General features: G+C 45.1%; 1 protein-coding gene and 1 non-coding gene across 2 annotated transcripts in view; both read left to right on the top strand.

Annotated features, from left to right (window-relative positions):
- The first annotated feature begins 10,335 nt into the window (after positions 1-10,335).
- Positions 10,336-10,411, top strand: trnat-ugu (transfer RNA threonine (anticodon UGU)). Its single transcript has one exon. It is a non-coding gene; the product is annotated as a tRNA-Thr (tRNA).
- Positions 10,412-14,573: 4,162 nt separating this feature from the next.
- LOC106560686 (netrin receptor UNC5A) overlaps positions 14,574-19,760 on the top strand; it is a 246,842-nt gene continuing 241,655 nt past the window's right edge. The window contains 1 exon segment of the mRNA XM_082956110.1: positions 14,574-14,733. Coding sequence (XP_082812236.1) covers positions 14,625-14,733 — 109 coding nt within the window. The 5' untranslated portion in view covers positions 14,574-14,624.

Below are 19,760 nucleotides of genomic sequence, written 5' to 3'. Positions count from 1 at the left end.
ATTTGCTCTGTCTCTCTTTCTCTCTCTCTCTCAATTCAATTGGCTTTATTGGCATGGGAAACTTATGTTTACATTGCCAAAGCAAGTGAAATATATAATAAACAGAAGTGAAATAAAAATTGTAAAATGAACAGTAAACATTACACTCACAAAAGTTCCAAAAGAATAATGACATTTCAAATGTCATATTATGTCTATATACAGTGTTATAACGATGTGCAAATAGTTAAAGTACAAAAGGGAAAATAAATAAACAGAAAAATGGGTTGTATTTACAATGGTGTTTGTTCTTCACTGGTTGCCCTTTTCTTGTGGCAACAATCTTGCTGCTGTGACCCATTGGGCTCCCGAGTGGCACAGAGGTCTAAGGCACTGCATCTCAGTGCTAGAGGCGTCACTACAGACGCTGGTTTGATTCCAGGCTGTATCACAACCGGCTGTGATTAGGAGTCCCATGGGGCGGTGCACAATTGGCCTAGCGTCGTCCAGGTTTGGCCGGGGTGAGCCGTCATTTTAAATAATACTTTGTTCTTAACTTACTTGCCTAGTTAAATAAAGGTTAAATAAAGGTTACATTAAAAATATATACCAAATAGATATGGGAGTTTATCACAATTTGATTTGTTTTCAAATTCTTTGTGGATCTGTGTAATCTGAGGGAATATGTGTCTCTAATATGGTCATACATTTGGCAGAAGGTTAGGAAGTGTATCTCAGTTTCCACCTCATTTTGTGGGCATTTTGTGGAAATTTTGTGGCCAAAAGGGTCCTTCATCTGTCCCGAAAGGGAGAACCTATTTTTGTTCTTAGGAGAATGTTTTTCTTTGTTGTTGACGTAGAAACCTTTTGGGTTCCATGTAGAACCCTCCGTGGAATGGGTCCTACATGGAACCCTAAAGGGTTCTACCTGGAATCATAAAGCATTCTTCAAAGGGTTCTCCTGTGGGGGACAATCAAAGAATCCTTTTATGTTCTAGATAGAGACCCATGCACCGCCATTAGTACTGTAATCCATGACCTTTTCATGTTCAATGTACTACTGACTACATGGGTAGACTGGAGACTATCAGACAGGAGGCTAGAATGAATCAATGACATTTGGAGCTGTGTAATGTCTTTTAGATTCATAATCTGTGTCCCAAATGGACACCCCTTTTCTCTTTATAGTGCCCTACTTGCAGTGCACTATATAGGGAATAGGGGGCCATTTGGGATGCACCCTTGGTGTTAATAATTTACATGAGGATTTGCCTTGTCTGACATTTCAATACAGTAGCTAGTTGTCGCGTTTTGTTTATGGTAGACTGGGCTTGTGGTTTCTGTCAGTGTAGTTTTCTTATCTTGCTGCTTTTTAACAAATGTACATGTTTTAGCAGCGATCCTGCTAAAATCCACTAATTATTCCGGGGGTCAGAATTCTTTGTTGATCATTAGTTATCTAGCGCTGTTGTGTTCTGTTTTTTCACATCTTTCCCAGAGATATATAAAATAATGAATGATACGTTCCAGCAATAGAGTGTGCTTTAATTCAGGGTTGTAGGGACTGGTTTGTGTAAACAGTTGAATAGCATTCTGAACCTTTTTTTTGTTGTTGTTATTTTTGAACTGCCGTGTGAGTCTTGCAACTTTTAGGAAATTAGTAAAAGTCTTGTCACCCAGTCAAAACCGTTGAATTTAGCAGAGACGTACATCAAAGCTCTTCTTTGTCCTGGTATCCCAATGGATGAATGTAGCAGAGATACCCAGTCAAAGCTCTTCTCTGTCCTGGTATCCCAATGGATGAATATAGCAGAGATACCCAGTCAAAGCTCTTCTCTGTCCTGCTATCCCAATGGATGAATATAGCAGAGATACCCAGTCAAAGCTCTTCTCTGTCCTGGTATCCCAATTCTGGAGTAAGATGCTCCTCAATTTAAGGAACACAGTGATGATAAAGTGAGTCATGTTTTTTTTTGAGTGTCCAATCTGGTTAATGAGAGCTGGTAGGGACTTCTATGGTTGATCAGATGAACCACAGACTGGGAGAGACCAACAGGACTAAGCCAGCCAGCAGCCCAGACAACAACATGCTGGGAGAGACCAACAGGACTAAGCCAGCCAGCAGCCCAGACAACAACATGCTGGGAGAGACCAACAGGACTAAGCCAGCCAGCAGCCCAGACAACAACATGCTGGGAGAGACCAACAGGACCAAGCCAGCCAGCAGCCCAGACAACAACATGCTGGGAGATTCAAAGGATGAAGCCAGCCAGCCAGCAGCCAAGACAACCACATGCTGGGAGAGATTCAAAGGATGAAGCCAGTCAGCCAGCAGCCAAGTCAAACTATATTACATTTCACCACTCCCTTCACTCTCTCCCTCCCCTCCATTTGTCAATCAACAGGTGACCAAGAGGAATGGGAGGTTCGATAAAGGCCAATACTTTTTTATATTTTCTGGGTCAAGGCTTGGCTTTTTCAAGAGAGGCTTTATTACTGCCACTTTTAGTGCAGCTTGAGGGTTTAGAGGCCATGATTATTTTCATCAATGTGTCAAGTGATATAGTATTAAAAAACTTGAGTGTCTCCCTTGATCCTAGGACCTGGCAGAGTTGTGCAGACTCAGGACAACGAAGCTTTGGAGTAATATGCAGATTTAAAGATGAGTCTGTAATTTGCTTTCTAATGATCATGATCTTTTCCTCAAAGAAGATCATGAATTCATCACTGCTGAAGTGAAAGCCTTTTTAGTTAGCTTTGCGACAATATCAAAAAGAAATGTTGGATTGTTCTTATTTTCCTCAATTAAGTTGGAAAAATAGGATGATCGAGCAACAGTGAGGGCTCTTCGATACTGCACGGTACTGTTTTTCCAAGCTAGTCGGAAGACTTCCATTTTGGTGTAGCGCCATTTCCGTTCCAATTTTCTGGAAGCTTCAGAGCTCGGGTATTTTCTGTATACCAGGGAGCTAGTTTCTTATGACAAATGTTTTTTGTTTTTAGGGGTGCGACTGCATCTAGAGTATTGCGCAAGGTTAAATTGATTATCTCAGTTAGGTGGTTAACTGATGTTTGTACTATGACGTCCTTGGGTAGGTGGAGGGAGTCTGGAAGGGCATCAAGGAATCTTTGGGTTGTCCGATAATTTATAGCACAGCTTTTGATGATCCTTGGTTGGGGTCTGAGCAGATTATTTGTTGCGATTGTAAACATAATAAAATGGTGGTCTGATAGTCCAGGATTATGAGGAAAAACATTAAGATCCACAACATTTATTCCACGGGACAAAACTAGGTCCAGAGTATGACTGTGGCAGTGAGTAGGTCCAGAGACATGTTGGACAAAACCCACTGAGTCGATGATGGCTCTGAAAGCCTTTTGGAGTGGGTCTGTGGACTTTTCCATGTGAATGTTAAAGTCACCAAAAATGTGAATATTATCTGCCATGACTACAAGGTCCGATAACAGTAGCTATAAAAAGTTATTGAGTAGGCTGCATTGATTTCATGACTAGAAGCTCAAAAAACCAAAACGTCGTTTTTGTTTTTGTAAATTGAAATTTGCTATCGTAAATGTTAGCAACACCTCCGCCTTTGCGGGATGCACGGGGGGTATGGTCACTAGTGTAACCAAGAGGTGAGGCCTCATTTAAACATAGTAAATTCATCAGGCTTAAGCCATGTTTCAGTCAGGGTAATCACATCAAGATCATGATCAGTGATTAGTTCATTGACTATGAGTCGATTGGAAGTGAGGGATCTAACATTAAGTAGCCCTATTTTTAGATGTGAGATATCACAATCTCTTTCAATAATGGCAGGAACGGAGGAGGTCTTTATTCTAGTGAGATTGCTAAGGCGAACACCACCGTGTTTAGTTTTGCCCAACCTAGATCGAGGCACAGACACGGTCTCAATGGGGATAGCTGAGCTGACTACACTGACTGTGCTAGTGGTAGGCTCAACTAAGCTGGCAAGCTGGCTAACAACCTGCTGCCTGGCCTGCACCCTATTTCATTGTGGAGCTAGAGGAGTTAGAGCCCTGTCTATGTTCGTAGATAAGATGAGAGCACCCCTCCAGCTAGGATGGAGTCCGTCACTCCTCAACAGGCCAGGCTTGGTCCTGTTTGTGGGTGAGTCCCAGAAAGAGGGCCAATTATCTACAAATTCTATATTTTGGGAGGGGCAGAAAACAGTTTTCAACCAGTGATTGAGTTGTGAGACTCTGCTGTAGAGCTCATCACTCCCCCTAACTGGGAGGGGGCCAGAGACAATTACTTGATGCCGACACATCTTTCTAGCTGATTTACATGCTGAAGCTATGTTGCGCTTGGTGACCTCTGACTGTTTCATCCTAACATCATTGGTGCCGACGTGGATAACAATATCCCTATACTCTCTACACTCGGCAGTTTTAGCTTTAGCCAGCACCATCTTCAGATTAGCCTTAACGTCGGTAGCCCTGCCCCCAGGTAAACAGTGTATGATAGCTGGATGATTTTTTAAAAGTCTAATACTGCAGGTAATGGAGTCGCCAATGACTAGGGTTTTCAATTTGTCAGAGCTAATGGTGGGAGGCTTCGGCATCTCAGACCCCGTAACAGGAGGAGTAGAGACCAGAGAAGGCTCAGCCTCTGACTCCGACCCGTTGCTTAATGGGGAGAACCGGTTGAAAGTTTCTGTCGGCTGAATGAGCAACACAAGTTGAGCATTCCTACAGCATTTCCTTCCAGAAGCCATGAGAAAATTGTCTGGCTGCGAGGACTGTGCGAGTGGATTTAAACTACTATCTGTACTTACTGGTGGCACAGACGCTGTTTCATCCTTTCCTACACTGAAATTACCCTTGCGTAACGATTGCGTCTGAAGCTGGGCTTGCAGCACAGCTATCCTCGCCATAAGGCGATCGTTGTCCTGTATACTATGAGTACAGCGACTGCAATTAGAAAGCATCATGTTAATGTTACTACTTAGCTTCGGCTGGTGGAGGTCCTGACGAACCACGTCCAGATAAAGCATCCAGGGTGAAAAAGTTGAATGAAAAAAGTTGAGCGAGGGGAAAACGGTAATTAAAAAGTAAAAATCCGTAAAGTTGGCAGGTAGCAAAGTAAGGTTAGCAACAAACCGCCAGCAGCACATCTACAAATCTGCTAGGGCACCAAGGCCCTCTGCCAGGCCACCAAGGCCATCTGCTAGGGCACCAAGGCCATCTGCTAGGGCACCAAGGCCATCTGCTAGGGCACCAAGGCCATCTGCTTGGGCACCAAGGCCCTCTGCCAGGGCAACAAGGCCATCTGCTAGGGCACCAAGGCCATCTGCTAGGGCACCAAGGCCATCTGCTTGGGCACCAAGGCCCTCTGCCAGGGCAACAAGGCCATCTGCTAGGGCACCAAGGTCATATGCAGGGCACCAAGGCCATCTGCGGGCACCGGCCGCCAGGGCCCAATGCCATCTGCTAGGGCACCAAGGCCATCTGCTAGGGCACCAATGCCATCTGCTAGGGCACCAAGGCCCTCTGCCAGGGCACCAAGGCCCTCTGCTAGGGCACCAATGCCATCTGCTAGGTAACCAATGCCATCTGCTGGGGCACCAAGGCCATATGTTAGGGCACCAAGGCCCTCTGCTAGGGCACCAATACCATCTGCTTGGGCACCAATGCCATCTGCTGGGGCACCAAGGCCATATGTTAGGGCACCAAGGCCCTCTGCTAGGGCACCAGGGCCATCTGCTAGGGCACCAAGGCCCTATGCTAGGGCACCAAGGCCATCTGCCAGGGCACCAAGGCCCTCTGCTAGGGCACCAAGGCCATCTGTTAGGGTACCAAGGCCATTGACCAACCGAGAAGCACTAGCTATTCTGTTAAGAAAACCCCTATGATATTGACTAGTCTGTCGTGTCCAGACCCATGCTGAGGAGGGAGGCACCAGAAAATGTAGCCAACATTTAATTTGACTTTTAATTACATATACAGTATATAGGCTAGTCATGTTTGACAAATATAATGTAAGCTCATTATTAATATCTAAAGGCTTGATTATGTCGACGTACTTGAGGCTTGATTCTGTCGACGTACTTGAGGCTTGCAACCACCTCGCTACACCAGCCTGGGTTTATCATGTGGTAGACAGCAGCCACTTCACTACACCAGCCTGGGTTTATCAGGTGGTAGACAGCTGCCACTTCACTACACCAGCCTGGGTTTATCAGGTGGTAGACAGCAGCCACTTCACTATACCAGCCTGGGTTTATCAGGTGGTCGACAGCAGCCACCTCACAACACCAGCTTGGGTTTATCAGGTGGTAGAGACAGCAGCCACCTCACTGCACCAGCCTGGGTTTATCAGGTGGTAGACAGCAGCCACCTCACTACACCAGCCTGGGTTTATCAGGTGGTAGACAGCAGCCACCTCACTACACCAGCCTGGGTTTATCAGGTGGTAGACAGCAGCCACCTCACTACACCAGCCTGGGTTGTATTACACATATTTCGTTTAATTTAGTTCAGCTCATATTTATCTAATCAAACCTCATTTTAGGGACCTTTACACAGTTGTTCCTGTTGTAATAGACAAGTGAGGACATCCACAGTGGACACATTTACACACACATTTACACACACACACACACATTTACACACACACACACACACACACACACACACACACACACACACACACACACACACACACACACACACACACACACACACACACACACACACACACACACCACACACACACACACACAGTGTGTTGTTGTGCCTTGTCTCCAAATCTGCTGATCTCAAAAAGTAATTGTGTGCCTCCTCCGGACTGTTAAAGGACACAGGAGCCGTAGGTTCTGTTCTGTTCTGTCATGCGCACGCGTGCGCACACACACACACACACACACACACACACACACACACACACACACACACACACACACACACACACACACATTAGTGGAACCTCAAACAGACTATCCTGCAGTAGATAAAGAGTATTGTGTGGCCCTCTGTCTCTGTCATTGACCACATGTTGAAGTTGAGCTGCCACTGTGTTGTTGTGTAGCAGATCTGTCTCCTCTTCCTTCCCCTACTCCACGATCTGACGTGCTGGCTGATTTGAATTGGCACAGAGGACGGTGTGTGTTTTATGCTATTCTCTCTTTGTTTGCAGAATAATGAGCAGTTGTTGCAGAGTAAGTGGTTTCCAAGTGGCTATAATTTTTTTTTATTGTATTCAAAGAAGCATTCATAAACAAGTTGTCTTCTCTCAGTCCTCAGTCGAGGATATTCACATCTCCACTCGGAACATCAAACAATCTTTATATGAGAGTTTGCAAGTTCAATTAAAATGGTCTTGTTGGGATGCGAACACCCGGCTCTGAAACGGGTTATGACGTTTCAAACACCCGGCTCTGAAACAGGTTATGTCGTTTCAAACACCCGGCTCTGAAACAGGTTATGTCGTTTCAAACACCCGGCTCTGAAACAGGTTGTGTCGTTTCAAACACCCGGCCCTGAAACAGGTTATGTCGTTTCAAACACCCGGCTCTGAAACAGGTTATGTCGTTTCAAACACCCGGCCCTGAAACAGGTTATGTCGTTTCAAACACCCGGCTCTGAAACAGGTTATGTCGTTTCAAACACCCGGCTCTGAAACAGGTTATGTGTTTCAAATACCCGGCTCTGAAACAGGTTATGTCGTTTCAAATACCCGGCTCTGAAACAGGTTATGTCGTTTCAAACACCCGGCTCTGAAACAGGTTGTGTCGTTTCAAAGACCCGTCTCTGAAACAGGTTATGACGTTTCAAACACCCGGCCCTGAAACAGGTTATGTCGTTTCAAACACCCGGCTCTGAAACAGGTTATGTCGTTTCAAACACCCGGCTCTGAAACAGGTTATGTTGTTTCAAATACCCAGCTCTGAAACAGGTTATGTCGTTTCGGCGACAGGTGTTTATGTTTTTGGTCTCACCGGAGCAGACTTTGGAAGTATCATTTAAAGTCTAGTATGACAACAGACTGTATATGGCTTATGCTGGTACGGGTAGTCAACAGTGTTTTTGAATGTGGGGATGTTGGCCATAAGCGACATGCTTGCCCGAAAAGGGAGAAGGCAGAGGGTGGGATGCAGGTGGTACTCGTACCTCTACCCTGTGGCACAGACTAATGATTTAACAGCCACCAGGGGGCCTGATACAAGAGCTTCAGAGGACCGTTGTCAATTTCTTCTGGTCTGAACAACATCGGATTAAAGCTGCAGCCCTGTACCTGCCACTGCTAAAGGGTGGGCAAGGCCTGCTGGACATATCATCTAGGGTCATGGCTTTCCGGCTTCAAGCAGCCCAGGGACTGTTGTACAGTGACGGTTCTAGCAGCCCAGAGACTGTTGTACAGTGACGGTTCTAGCAGTCCAGAGACCGTTGTACAGTGACGGTTCTTGCAGCCCAGAGACTGTTGTACAGTGACGGTTCTAGCAGCCCAGAGACCGTTGTACAGTGACGGTTCTAGCAGCCCAGAGACTGTTGTACAGTGACGGTTCTAGCAGCCCAGAGACTGTTGTACAGTGACGGTTCTAGCAGTCCAGAGACTGTTGTACAGTGACGGTTCTAGCAGCCCAGAGACTGTTGTACAGTGACGGTTCTAGCAGCCCAGAGACTGTTGTACAGTGACGGTTCTAGCAGCCTAGAGACTGTTGTACAGTGACGGTTCTAGCAGCCTAGAGACTGTTGTACAGTGACGGATCTAGCAGCCCAGAGACTGTTGTACAGTGACATTCTAGATGGATCAATACAGACTACACATTGATGAGGAGAGCGGGCTGTTTAGGCTTAGACAAGCCTATTTTCCTCTTAAAGCTAGAGGGGGGATGATTTGTCCGGCCTGACTCCATTCTATGAGTCTGTTATGCAGGCTTCGAGAGTTTTCGACATGTCCCGTAAGGCCGGTACGCCACCAGGGATGTGGCTTTTTGAAAAGCCTCTTTTTTTATAACACTGTTATCCAGTCCCCTGCTGTGGGTTCAGCCAGCCTACGTTCATGCCTGTTAGGTGTGGGGTGTACCAAGCTGGGTCATCTGATGCGAAGCAGGAGCAGATCATTGGGAGAAACAGCAGAGGACAGTGAGACATAGTTTTTATCTTGGACACATGAAATGTATGATGGATACGGAGGGTGCAGGGCAACAGAAGATGAACAGCAGAGGGGCTAAGTATTTTAGAGATGGGGAAAGGGCAGATGAAACGGGGGGGAAAGTATACGCTATTCCACTCGGAGGGGCAGGTCCCATGTGGGCAGCCATACCCTCTGCCGCGAGCCAATAGCGGGGAGCAGGGGTCTGGTGGCAATCCGCTTGTCGCCGATACCTAGATGTGGTCTTCAAAAGAGAGGCCGGGGCTCTCTTCCAGATACGGCGACAGCGGCGGATCTAGGCAGAGGGTATGCTGACTTCTTCTTCTTGCTCAGGGAAGAGCGGGGGCTGATATTCTAAGGAACACTCAAAGGGCGAGAGACCAGTGGCTTAGCAGGGAAGGGTGTTATGGGCGTATTCCAACCTCACAAAGGTGGTGGGGTTGGCGGAGATGAGGCAACAAAGGGCCGTCTCCAGGTCCTGATTGGCTCGCTCCAACTGGCCGTTAGGTTGGGGGTGGAAACCAGAGGATACACTGGCTGACGACCCAATGAGAGTAGAGAACGCCTTCCAGAACCGAGATGAGAACTGGGGACCACGATTGGAGACTATGTCAACCGGAAGTCCATCGATCCAGAAGACGTGCTGCACCATGAGCTGAGCCGTCTCCTTGGGGAATAAAATGGCCGGCTTTAGAAAACCTAACCACCATCGTCAGGATAGTAGTGTTTCCGACTGACGGGGGAAGCCCAGTAACAAAGTCCAGGGATATATGGGATCAGGGGCGGTAAGGAACAGGAAGTGGTTGAAGAAGGCCAGCTGGAGCTTGGGAGTCTTATTTTGTGCACACAGTGCAGGTGGCGACGTATGTGAAGACATCCGGCACCATGGAAGGCCACCAAAATTATCGTCGGACGACAGGAGCCTTGATGGCAGGTTAGTCTTGTGGAATGTGCCCATTCCAGGACCGGGGAACAGGCAGAGTCCGGGACAAACATTCGGTTAGCCGAACCCCCCTCGGGTTCCGGCTGGGAAGACTGCGCCTTACGGACCAGGCTTTTTTTTACCCCAGACGACTGCAGCAGCTAGACAGGTGGTGGGTAGGATGGTCTCAGGGTCAGACAGAGTAGCAGCGGGACAATACAACTGTGAGAGTGCGTCAAGCTTCACGTTCTTGGACCCCGGGCTGTAGGAGAGAGTGAAATTGAAACGAGTGGATAAGAGGGTCCAACAAGCCTCAGGTCCCGTGTGGCTCAGTTGGTAGAGCATGGTGTTTGTAATGCCAGGGTTGTGGGTTCGATGCCCACGGGGGATCAGTACGGGAAAAGAAACATTTTATGAAATGTATGCATTCACTACTGTAAGTCGCTCTGGATAAGACCGTCTGCTAAATGAGATATTCCAGATTCCTTAATCCACACTAAGAATGGGTGTTTCGTCCCCTCCAACCAGTGCATCCACTCCTCCAACGGCATCTTGACGGCGAGGAGTTCTCGATTTTCCACATCATAGTTCCTCTCAGCAGTGGTAAGACGATGGGAGAGGAAAGTGCAGGGGTGCAGCTTTTGGTCCTGGGCAGAACGCTAGGACATTATGGCCCCCACTCTGACATCCGAGGCGTCGACCTCCACCACAAACTGACGGGACAGGTCTAGATGGATTAAGATAGGGGCTGTAGTGAATCGACTTTTGAGGTCCGAGAATGCCTGATCAGCTGCTGGAGACCACGTGAAGGGAACCTTGGGAGTTGGGAGAGGTGAGTGCTGAGAGGGGGAAGCCAGGATTCTGTAACCCTGGATGAAGCTGCGGTAGAAATAAGCAAAACCCAGGGAATGTTGACTCTGGTCGTGGGTTGAGGCCAATCCACCACCGCTCCCACCTTGTCTGGGTCCACCTGTATATGTCCTGCAGCGATGACATATCCTAGGAAGGAGATGGTAGAGGGATGGAATTCACACTTATCAAATCAAAATCAAATCAAATTCTATTGGTCACATACACATGGTTAACAGATGTTAATGTGAGTGTAGCGAAATGCTTGTGCTTCTAGTTCCGGCCATGCAGTAGTATCTAACAAGTAATCTAACAATTTCACAACAACTACCTTATACAAACAAGTGTAATGGAATGAATAAGAATATTTACAAATAAATATATGGATGAGCGATGGTGAAACTGCATAGGCAAGATGCAGTAGATGGTATAGAGAACAATATATACATATGAGATGAGTAATGTAGGGTATGTAAACATTATATAAAGTGGCATTGTTTAAAGTGGCTAGTGATACATGTATTACATCAAGATGGCAAGATGCAGTAGATGGTTTGGAGAACAGTATATACATATGAGATGGGTAATGTAGGGTATGTAAACATTATATAAAGTGGCATTGTTTAAAGTGACTAGTGATAAATGTCTTACATCACATTTTTTATTATTAAAGAATGTTTGGAAATCACTTCCTTTTAGGTGGTTGTAGAATTGAATGGCTCCTTTCTAGAGTTTGATCATTTGCAGGTGTCGGCCTAATTCTGCTATGCATGCATTATTTGAGTCTCAATTTGGTGTTTGTCCCATTTTGTGAATTCTTGGTTGGTAAGCGAACCCCAGACCTCACAACCATAAAGGACAATGGATTCTATAACTGAATTAAGTTTTTTTAGCCAGATCCTAATTGGTATGTTGAATTTTATGTTCCTTTTGATGGCATAGAAGGCCCTTCTTGCCTTGTCTCTCAGATCGTTCACAGCTTTGTGGAAGTTACTTGTGGCGCTGATGTTTAGGCCGAGGTATGTATAGTTTTTTTGTGTGCTCTAGGGCAACGGTGTCTAGATGTAATTTGTATTTGTGGTATCAGGGCCCAGGTCTGACAGAATCTGTGCAGAAGGTCTAGGTGCTGCTGTTGGCCCTTATTGGTTGGGGACAGAAGAACCAGATCAATCAATCAAATTGATTTTTAAAGCCCTTTTTAAGAGTGTGCTCCTAATCTCAGCTCATTACCTGTATAAAAGACACCTGGGAGCCAGAAATCTTTCTGATTGAGAGGGGGTCAAATACTTATTTCCCTCATTAAAATGCAAATCAATTTATAACATTTTTGACATGCTTTTTTCTGTATATTTTTGTTGTTATTCTGTCTCTCACTGTTCAAATAAACCTACCATTAAAATTATAGACTGATCATTTCTTTGTCAGTGGGCAAACATACAAAATCAGCAGAGGATCAAATACTTTTTTCCCTCAATGTACCTAATAGTATATACCTAATATGATATACCTAATAGTATATACCTAATATGATATACCTAATATGATATTCCAAATAGTATATACCTAATATTATATACCTGGTCTGTGTCTCTCTGACTCTGGTCTGTGTGCCTGTGCGTGTGTGTGTGATATCTCTCTCTCTGACTCTGGTCTGTGTATGGTATCCCTCTCTCTCTGACTCTGGTCTGTGTGTGGTATCTCTCTCTCTCGACTCTGGTCTGTGTGTAGTATCTCTCTCTCTGACTCTGGTCTGTGTATGGTATCCCTCTCTCTCTGACTCTGGTCTGTGTGTGGTATCTCTCTCTCTCTGACTCTGGTCTGTGTGTGGTATCTCTCTCTCTGACTCTGGTCTGTGTGTGGTACTCTCTCTCTCTGACTCTGGTCTGTGTGTGGTATCTCTCTCTCTCTGACTCTGGTCTGTGTGTGGTATCTCTCTCTCTCTGACTCTGGTCTGTGTGTGGTATCTCTCTCTCTCTGACTCTGGTCTGTGTGTGGTATCTCTCTCTCTCTGACCCTGGTCTGTGTGTGGTATCTCTCTCTCTGACTCTGGTCTGTGTATGGTATCTCTGTCTCTCTGACTCTGGTCTGTGTGTGGTATATCTCTCTCTCTCTCTGACTCTGGTCTGTGTGTGGTATCTCTCTCTCTCTGTCTCTGGTCTGTGTGTGGTATCTCTCTCTCTCTCTGACTCTGGTCTGTGTGTGGTATCTCTCTCTCTCTGTCTCTGGTCTGTGTGTGGTATCTCTCTCTCTCTCTGACTCTGGTCTGTGTGTGGTATCTCTCTCTCTGACTCTGGTCTGTGTGTGGTATCACTCTCTCTCTCTGACCCTGGTCTGTGTGTGGTATCTCTCTCTCTGACCCTGGTCTGTGTGTGGTATCTCTCTCTCTGACTCTGGTCTGTGTATGGTATCTCTCTCTCTGACTCTGGTCTGTGTGTGGTATCTCTCTCTCTCTGACTCTGGTCTGTGTGTGGTATCTCTCTCTCTCTCTGACTCTGGTCTGTGTGTGGTATCTCTCTCTCTCTGACTCTGGTCTGTGTATGGTATCTCTCTCTCTGACTCTGGTCTGTGTGTGGTATCTCTCTCTCTCTGACTCTGGTATGTGTGTGGTATCTCTCTCTCTCTGACTCTGGTCTGTGTGTGGTATCTCTTTCTCTCCTACCCTGGTCTGTGTGTGGTATCTCTCTCTCTGACTCTGGTCTGTGTATGGTATCTCTGTCTCTCTGACTCTGGTCTGTGTGTGGTATCTCTCGCTCTCTCTGACTCTGGTCTGTGTGTGGTATCTCTCTCTCTGTCTCTGGTCTGTGTGTGGTATCTCTCTCTCTCTGACTCTGGTCTGTGTGTGGTATCTCTCTCTCTCTCTCTGACTCTGGTATGTGTGTGGTATCTCTCTCTCTCTGACTCTGGTCTGTGTGTGGTATATCTCTCTCTCTCTCTGACTCTGGTCTGTGTATGGTATCTCTCTCTCTGACTCTGGTCTGTGTGTGGTATCTCTCTCTCTCTCTGACTCTGGTATGTGTGTGGTATCTCTCTCTCTCTGACTCTTGTCTGTGTGTGGTATCTCTCTCTCTCTGACTCTGGTCTGTGTGTGGTATCTCTCTCTCTCTCTGACTCTGGCCTGTGTGTGGTATCTCTCTCTCTCTGACCCTGGTCTGTGTGTAGTATCTCTCTCTCTGACTCTGGTCTGTGTATGGTATCTCTGTCTCTCTGACTCTGGTCTGTGTGTGGTAAATCTCTCTCTCTTTCTGACTCTGGTCTGTGTTTGGTATCTCTCTCTCTCTCTGACTCTGGCCTGTGTGTGGTATCTCTCTCTCTCTGACTCTGGTCTGTGTATGGTATCTCTCTCTCTGACTCTGGTCTGTGTGTGGTATCTCTCTCTCTCTGATTATGGTCTGTGTGTGGTATCTCTCTCTCTGACCCTGGTCTGTGTGTGGTATCTCTCTCTCTCTCTGACCCTGGTCTGTGTGTGGTATCTCTCTCTCTGACTCTGGTCTGTGTGTGGTATCTCTCTCTCTGACTCTGGTCTGTGTGTGGTATCTCTCTCTCTCTCTGACTCTGGTCTGTGTATGGTATCTCTCTCTCTGTCTCTGGTCTGTGTGTGGTATCTCTCTCTCTCTCTCTGACTCTGGTATGTGTGTGGTATCTCTCTCTCTCTGATTCTGGTCTGTGTCTGGTAACTCTCTCTCTCTGTCCCTGTGTTCAGTAGATGGAGGTTGGAGTGATTGGTCTAACTGGTCTGAGTGTGGAGTGGACTGTTCCATGTGGCGCAGTAGAGAGTGCACCCAGCCCTCGCCTGGCACCGGGGGCAAAGACTGCCAGGGCATCGACCTCCAGTCACTCAACTGTACCAGCCAACAGTGTCTACAGAGTGAGTATTAAACATATTTCCTGCATATATACACACACACACACACACACACACTCAAAATCTCTATCTTTACACTGTTTTCCAGTTTTTCCACTCTTCACCGTACATCAATATACACATGTATTTTAATGTTGCCAGTAGATGTCTCTTTCTGTGTGTGTGTGTGTGTGTGTGTGTGTGTGTGTGTGTGTGTGTGTGCGTGCGTGCGTGTGTGTGTGTGTGATGTTATATTGTAGAACAGCCATGTCTGATGTTTGATGCTCCCTGAGTCGTTAATTACATAATGGAAGCATCACATGCATAATCGCATTTGTGGTCACTTTTGAGAATGGTGTTTTCCCACTAATTGATTGTAGCCTACTGCCGTGTGCACATTGTTACGCTTGTATTTGTGAAGAAATTGCTAATAGTTTATCAACATTTTAAGCTAAACGTTCTGATCTGTTGCGTCAGCCACATTGCGTAAAACAGGTTTTTTGATGCTAGTGGTTGTATTAATTTTACGGATTTTACGGACCCCCTGCCATCCCACAACTGTCCCAGACTATGTTTGGAATATTTATTAATCACACAGAATAGAATAGGTCAACTTTTGTACTATGGGGGATAGTAGATTGACATAGGCTAGTGCTTTTGCTGTTTGTTAGGCATACTCATCTTGTTGGCTGACGAAAAGTAAATGTGAACAGTTCTTCCAATATCTTCAATATGTGCAGTTTCATCCTCGACGTGTCTGGCTTCACGTGTAGCCTGTGAGAAGGACCTGACCATGTGAAGGGCATTGGCTAATAAGAATTGAGATATCTGAGAGAGATATGTGTTGAGAGGTGCTTCACATAGCCGGGAAGAAGATAATTAATATTATAATCAGTCCAAGGTCACAATGCCCACTGGCTGCAAAAGGCATGGATTTTTTTAGGGGGCATTTTGGCCACACAAAGGGGATGCTGGACGGGAAATGCGAGGCATTATCAAGTACTTGTCAAATTGTGAATGAGAGACTGATGAAATGTGTGCAGCCTGTGCAAGAAAAACAAAGCAGAGCTTATGCCTTTCATGGGACTTTTTTCAAATCATCATTAGTCTCATCATGCAGCATTAGAATGTATTCAAAATCAAAACATAGGCCAACATTTGCAGAACAACTAAGTCAAATAAATAACTCTAAATTAAGCTTAAAGGAATACCTACATTTTAAGTCGGAAGTTTACATACACTTAGGTTGGAGTCATTAAAACTCGTTTTCAACCACTCCACAAAATTTATGTTAACAAACTATAGTTTTGGCAAGTCTGTTAGGACATCTACTTTGTCATGACACAAGTAATTTTTCCAACAATTGTTTATAGACAGATTATTTCACTTATAATTCACTGTATCACAATTCCAGTGGGTCAGAAGTTTACATACACTAAGATGACTGTGCCTTTAAACAGCTTGGAAAATTCCAGAAAATGATGTCATGGCTTTAGAAGCTTCTGATAGGCTAATTGACATCATTTGAGTCAATTGGAGGTGTACCTGTGGATGTATTTCAAGGCCTACCTTCAAACTCAGTCTTTGCTCATGGGAAAATCAAAAGAAATCAGCCAAGACCTCAGAAAGAAATTGTAGACCTCCACAACTCTGGTTCATCCTTGGGAGCAATTTCCAAATGCCTGAAGGTACCACGTTCATCTGTACAAACAATAGTACGCAAGTATAAACACCATGGAACCATGCAGCCGTCATACCGCTCAGGATGGAGACGTGTTCTCTCTCACAGAGATGAACGTACTTTGGTGAAAAAAGTGCAAATCAATCCCAGAACAACAGCAAAGGACCTTGTGAAGATGCTGGAGGAAACAGGTACAAAGGTATCTGTATCCACAGTAAAACGAGTCCTATATCGACATAACCTGAAAGGCCGCTCAGCAAGGAAGAAGCCACTGCTCCAAAACCGCCATAAAAAAGCCAGACTACGGTTTGCAACTGCACATGGGGACAAAGATCGTACTTTTTGGAGAAATGTCCTCTGGTCTGATGAAACAAAAATAGAACTGTTTGGCCGTAATGACTATCGTTATGTATGGAGGAAAAAGGGGGAGGTTTGCAAGCCGAAGAATGCCATCCCAACCGTGAAGCACGGGGGTGGCAGCATCATGTTGTGGGGGTGCTTTGCTGCAGGAGGGACTGGTGCACTTCACAAAATAGATGGCATCATGAGGGAGGAAAATTATGTGGATATATTGAAGCAACATCTCAAGACATCAGTCAGGAAGTTGAGGCTTGGTCGCAAATGGGTCTTCCAAATGGACATTGACCCCAAGCATACTTCCAAAGTTGTAGCAAAATGGCTTAAGGACAACAAAGTCAAGGTATTGGAGAGGCCATCACAAAGCCCTGACCTTTTTCCTATAGAAAATGTGTGGGCAGAACTGAAAAAGCGTGTGCGAGCAAGGAGGCCTACAAACCTGACTGTTACACCAGCTCTGTCAGGAGGAATGGGCCAAAATTCACCCAACTTATTGTGGGACGCTTGTGGAAGGCTACCCAAAACGTTTGACCCAAGTTAAACAATTCAAAGGCAATGCTACCAAATACTAATTGAGTGTATAAAAATCATTCTCTCTACTATTATTCTGACATTTCACATTCTTAAAATAAAGTGGTGATCCTAACTGACCTAATACAGGTAATTCTTACTAGGATTAAATGTCAGGAATTGTGAAAAACTGAGTTTAAATGTATTTGGCTAAGGTTTATGTAAACTTACGACTTCAATTATATTTCTTTGTTAATCTCTCAACACAGAATAGCTGCATGTGCACACTTCCTCAAATCGTTTGTAAAAAAAATATCCTTTCTATTTTTTTTTCGCTATGTTCAATTGTATTCTTCATATTATAAAATAATATAAAATAACGCCACGACATTCTAAGCAAATCTTGTCTGCTAAATGAACTAGTGTAGCCCACAGCCATATGGCATAGCCAGATCAGGACCTAACATAAGGACAACTCAGAGTATGCTGTTCTGTTCTTCTGAAATAGACTACATTTTCTTCATATCGTGTTTCTTTAGACCTGTCTAAAATAAATAATGGATTTATTCTGAAGGTGTCGGCTACATTGCATGGATTTATTAGACTTTTTAAAATGTAGATTTTACAAAGGTCTGCATCAGTGGCTTGTAGTCAAGGGCTGCACACAGTCGGCCATGGGCTGAAAGGCAGATTGACATGAAAAGGCATAGAACCCCAGTGTTTACTTCAGATCAAAGCAGGGACTGTTGTATAACCCCAGTGTTTACTACAGATCAAAGCAGGGACTGTTGTATAACCCCAGTGTTTACTACAGATCAAAGCAGGGACTGTTGTATAACCCCAGTGTTTACTACAGATCAAAGCAGGGACTGTTGTATAACCCCAGTGTTTACTACAGATCAAAGCAGGGACTGTTGTATAACCCCAGTGTTTACTACAGATCAAAGCAGGGACTGTTGTATAACCCCAGTGTTTACTACAGATCAAAGCAGGGACTGTTGTATAACCCCAGTGTTTACTGCAGATCAAAGCAGGGACTGTTTTTATTTTCAATCAAGTCTGAATACCAAATAACACCCTATTCCCTAGGTAGTTCACTACACTGTAAATAAAGGATAGCTTCAATCACAGTGTTAAACATTTAGGGTTAAATTGACTCTACTGGGAGTTATCTTAACACTTAACAGAGTGATATGTTCCATGGCATTAGTGCTGATAACTGGAGTTGATTTGGACAGAGTACTTTTAACTCCGTTAAGAGTAACCAGTGACAGGGAGTTACATCCATGGAGTTATCCACAGATATGGGATGGGTCTCATTGTCATATTTCCCAGGATGCTCTGTTGCAGGTTCATTATTAAAATTGTTTGTTTCAATATCTGTATTTTCCCCCATGTACCATTGATTGTTTTTGATCTTACGCTACGCAAATATAAGAAACATCCTTTTTTTTTTTTAAACAAATACAATCTGTAAGTGGTTGGATTTATAGCAACCGTTAGTGAGATAGTTATACCAGCTTATGTGGTGTTGGTAGTCTTCATGTACTGCGTTTTCTTCCCTACACTGACAGGCATTCTAAATGAAAGTTGTGACTGATGTAAAAGTGTTGGATATCTTCCTGCAAGCTGACTTCCAACAGATGTTGGATATCACATTGCAAACCATCATAATGTGACACTTTTGGGAAATATTTAAATAAGTCTCTACACCCTTATAACTCAAAGGAAGTCAACTGAAAAGAGAAATGTACTATGCTATAGTTGTTTGTTAATTCAAAACAACACAGAAAAGTGTACAATGGCAAGGGTGTTGATGAGGGAAAAAAAGCGACACTGAAAAGAGTAAAATGGCAATTGGAGTTGCATTTAAGTTTTAACTCCAAAAATATCAACAGCATGACCACAGTGGTTTTAACACAAAATGGGGGTGGGACCATATCAACTTCCAAATGGTGTTACATTTGACCACTCAATAGGAGTTTTTTTACTGTGTACCTTTGACCACAGGCCATGGGAATGAGGTGCCATCTGAGATACTTTTGACCACAGGCCATGGGAATGGGGTGCCATATCGGAGATACCTTTGACCACAGGCTATGGGAATGGGGTGCCATATCTGAGATACCTTTGACCACAGGCCATGGGAATGGGGTGCCATCTGAGATACCTTTGACCACAGGCCATGGGAATGGGGTGCCATCTGAGACACCTTTGACCACAGGCCATGGGAATGGGGTGCCATATCTGAGATACCTTTGACCACAGGCCATGGGAATGGGGTGCCATCTGGAGACACCTTTGACCACAGGCCATGGGAATGGGGTGCCATCTGGAGATACCTTTGACCACAGGCCATGGGAATGGGGTGCCATCTGAGACACCTTTGACCACAGGCCATGGGAATGGGGTGCCATATCTGAGATACCTTTGACCACAGGCCATGGGAATGGGGTGCCATCTGGAGACACCTTTGACCACAGGCCATGGGAATGGGGTGCCA

Source organism: Salmo salar, chromosome 09 (assembly GCF_965601325.2).
Source record: "Salmo salar chromosome 09, fSalSal1, whole genome shotgun sequence".
NCBI lineage: Eukaryota > Metazoa > Chordata > Actinopteri > Salmoniformes > Salmonidae > Salmo > Salmo salar.
The sequence above is the reverse complement of the archived record's forward strand: the minus strand, read 5'-3'. Positions and strand labels throughout refer to the sequence as shown.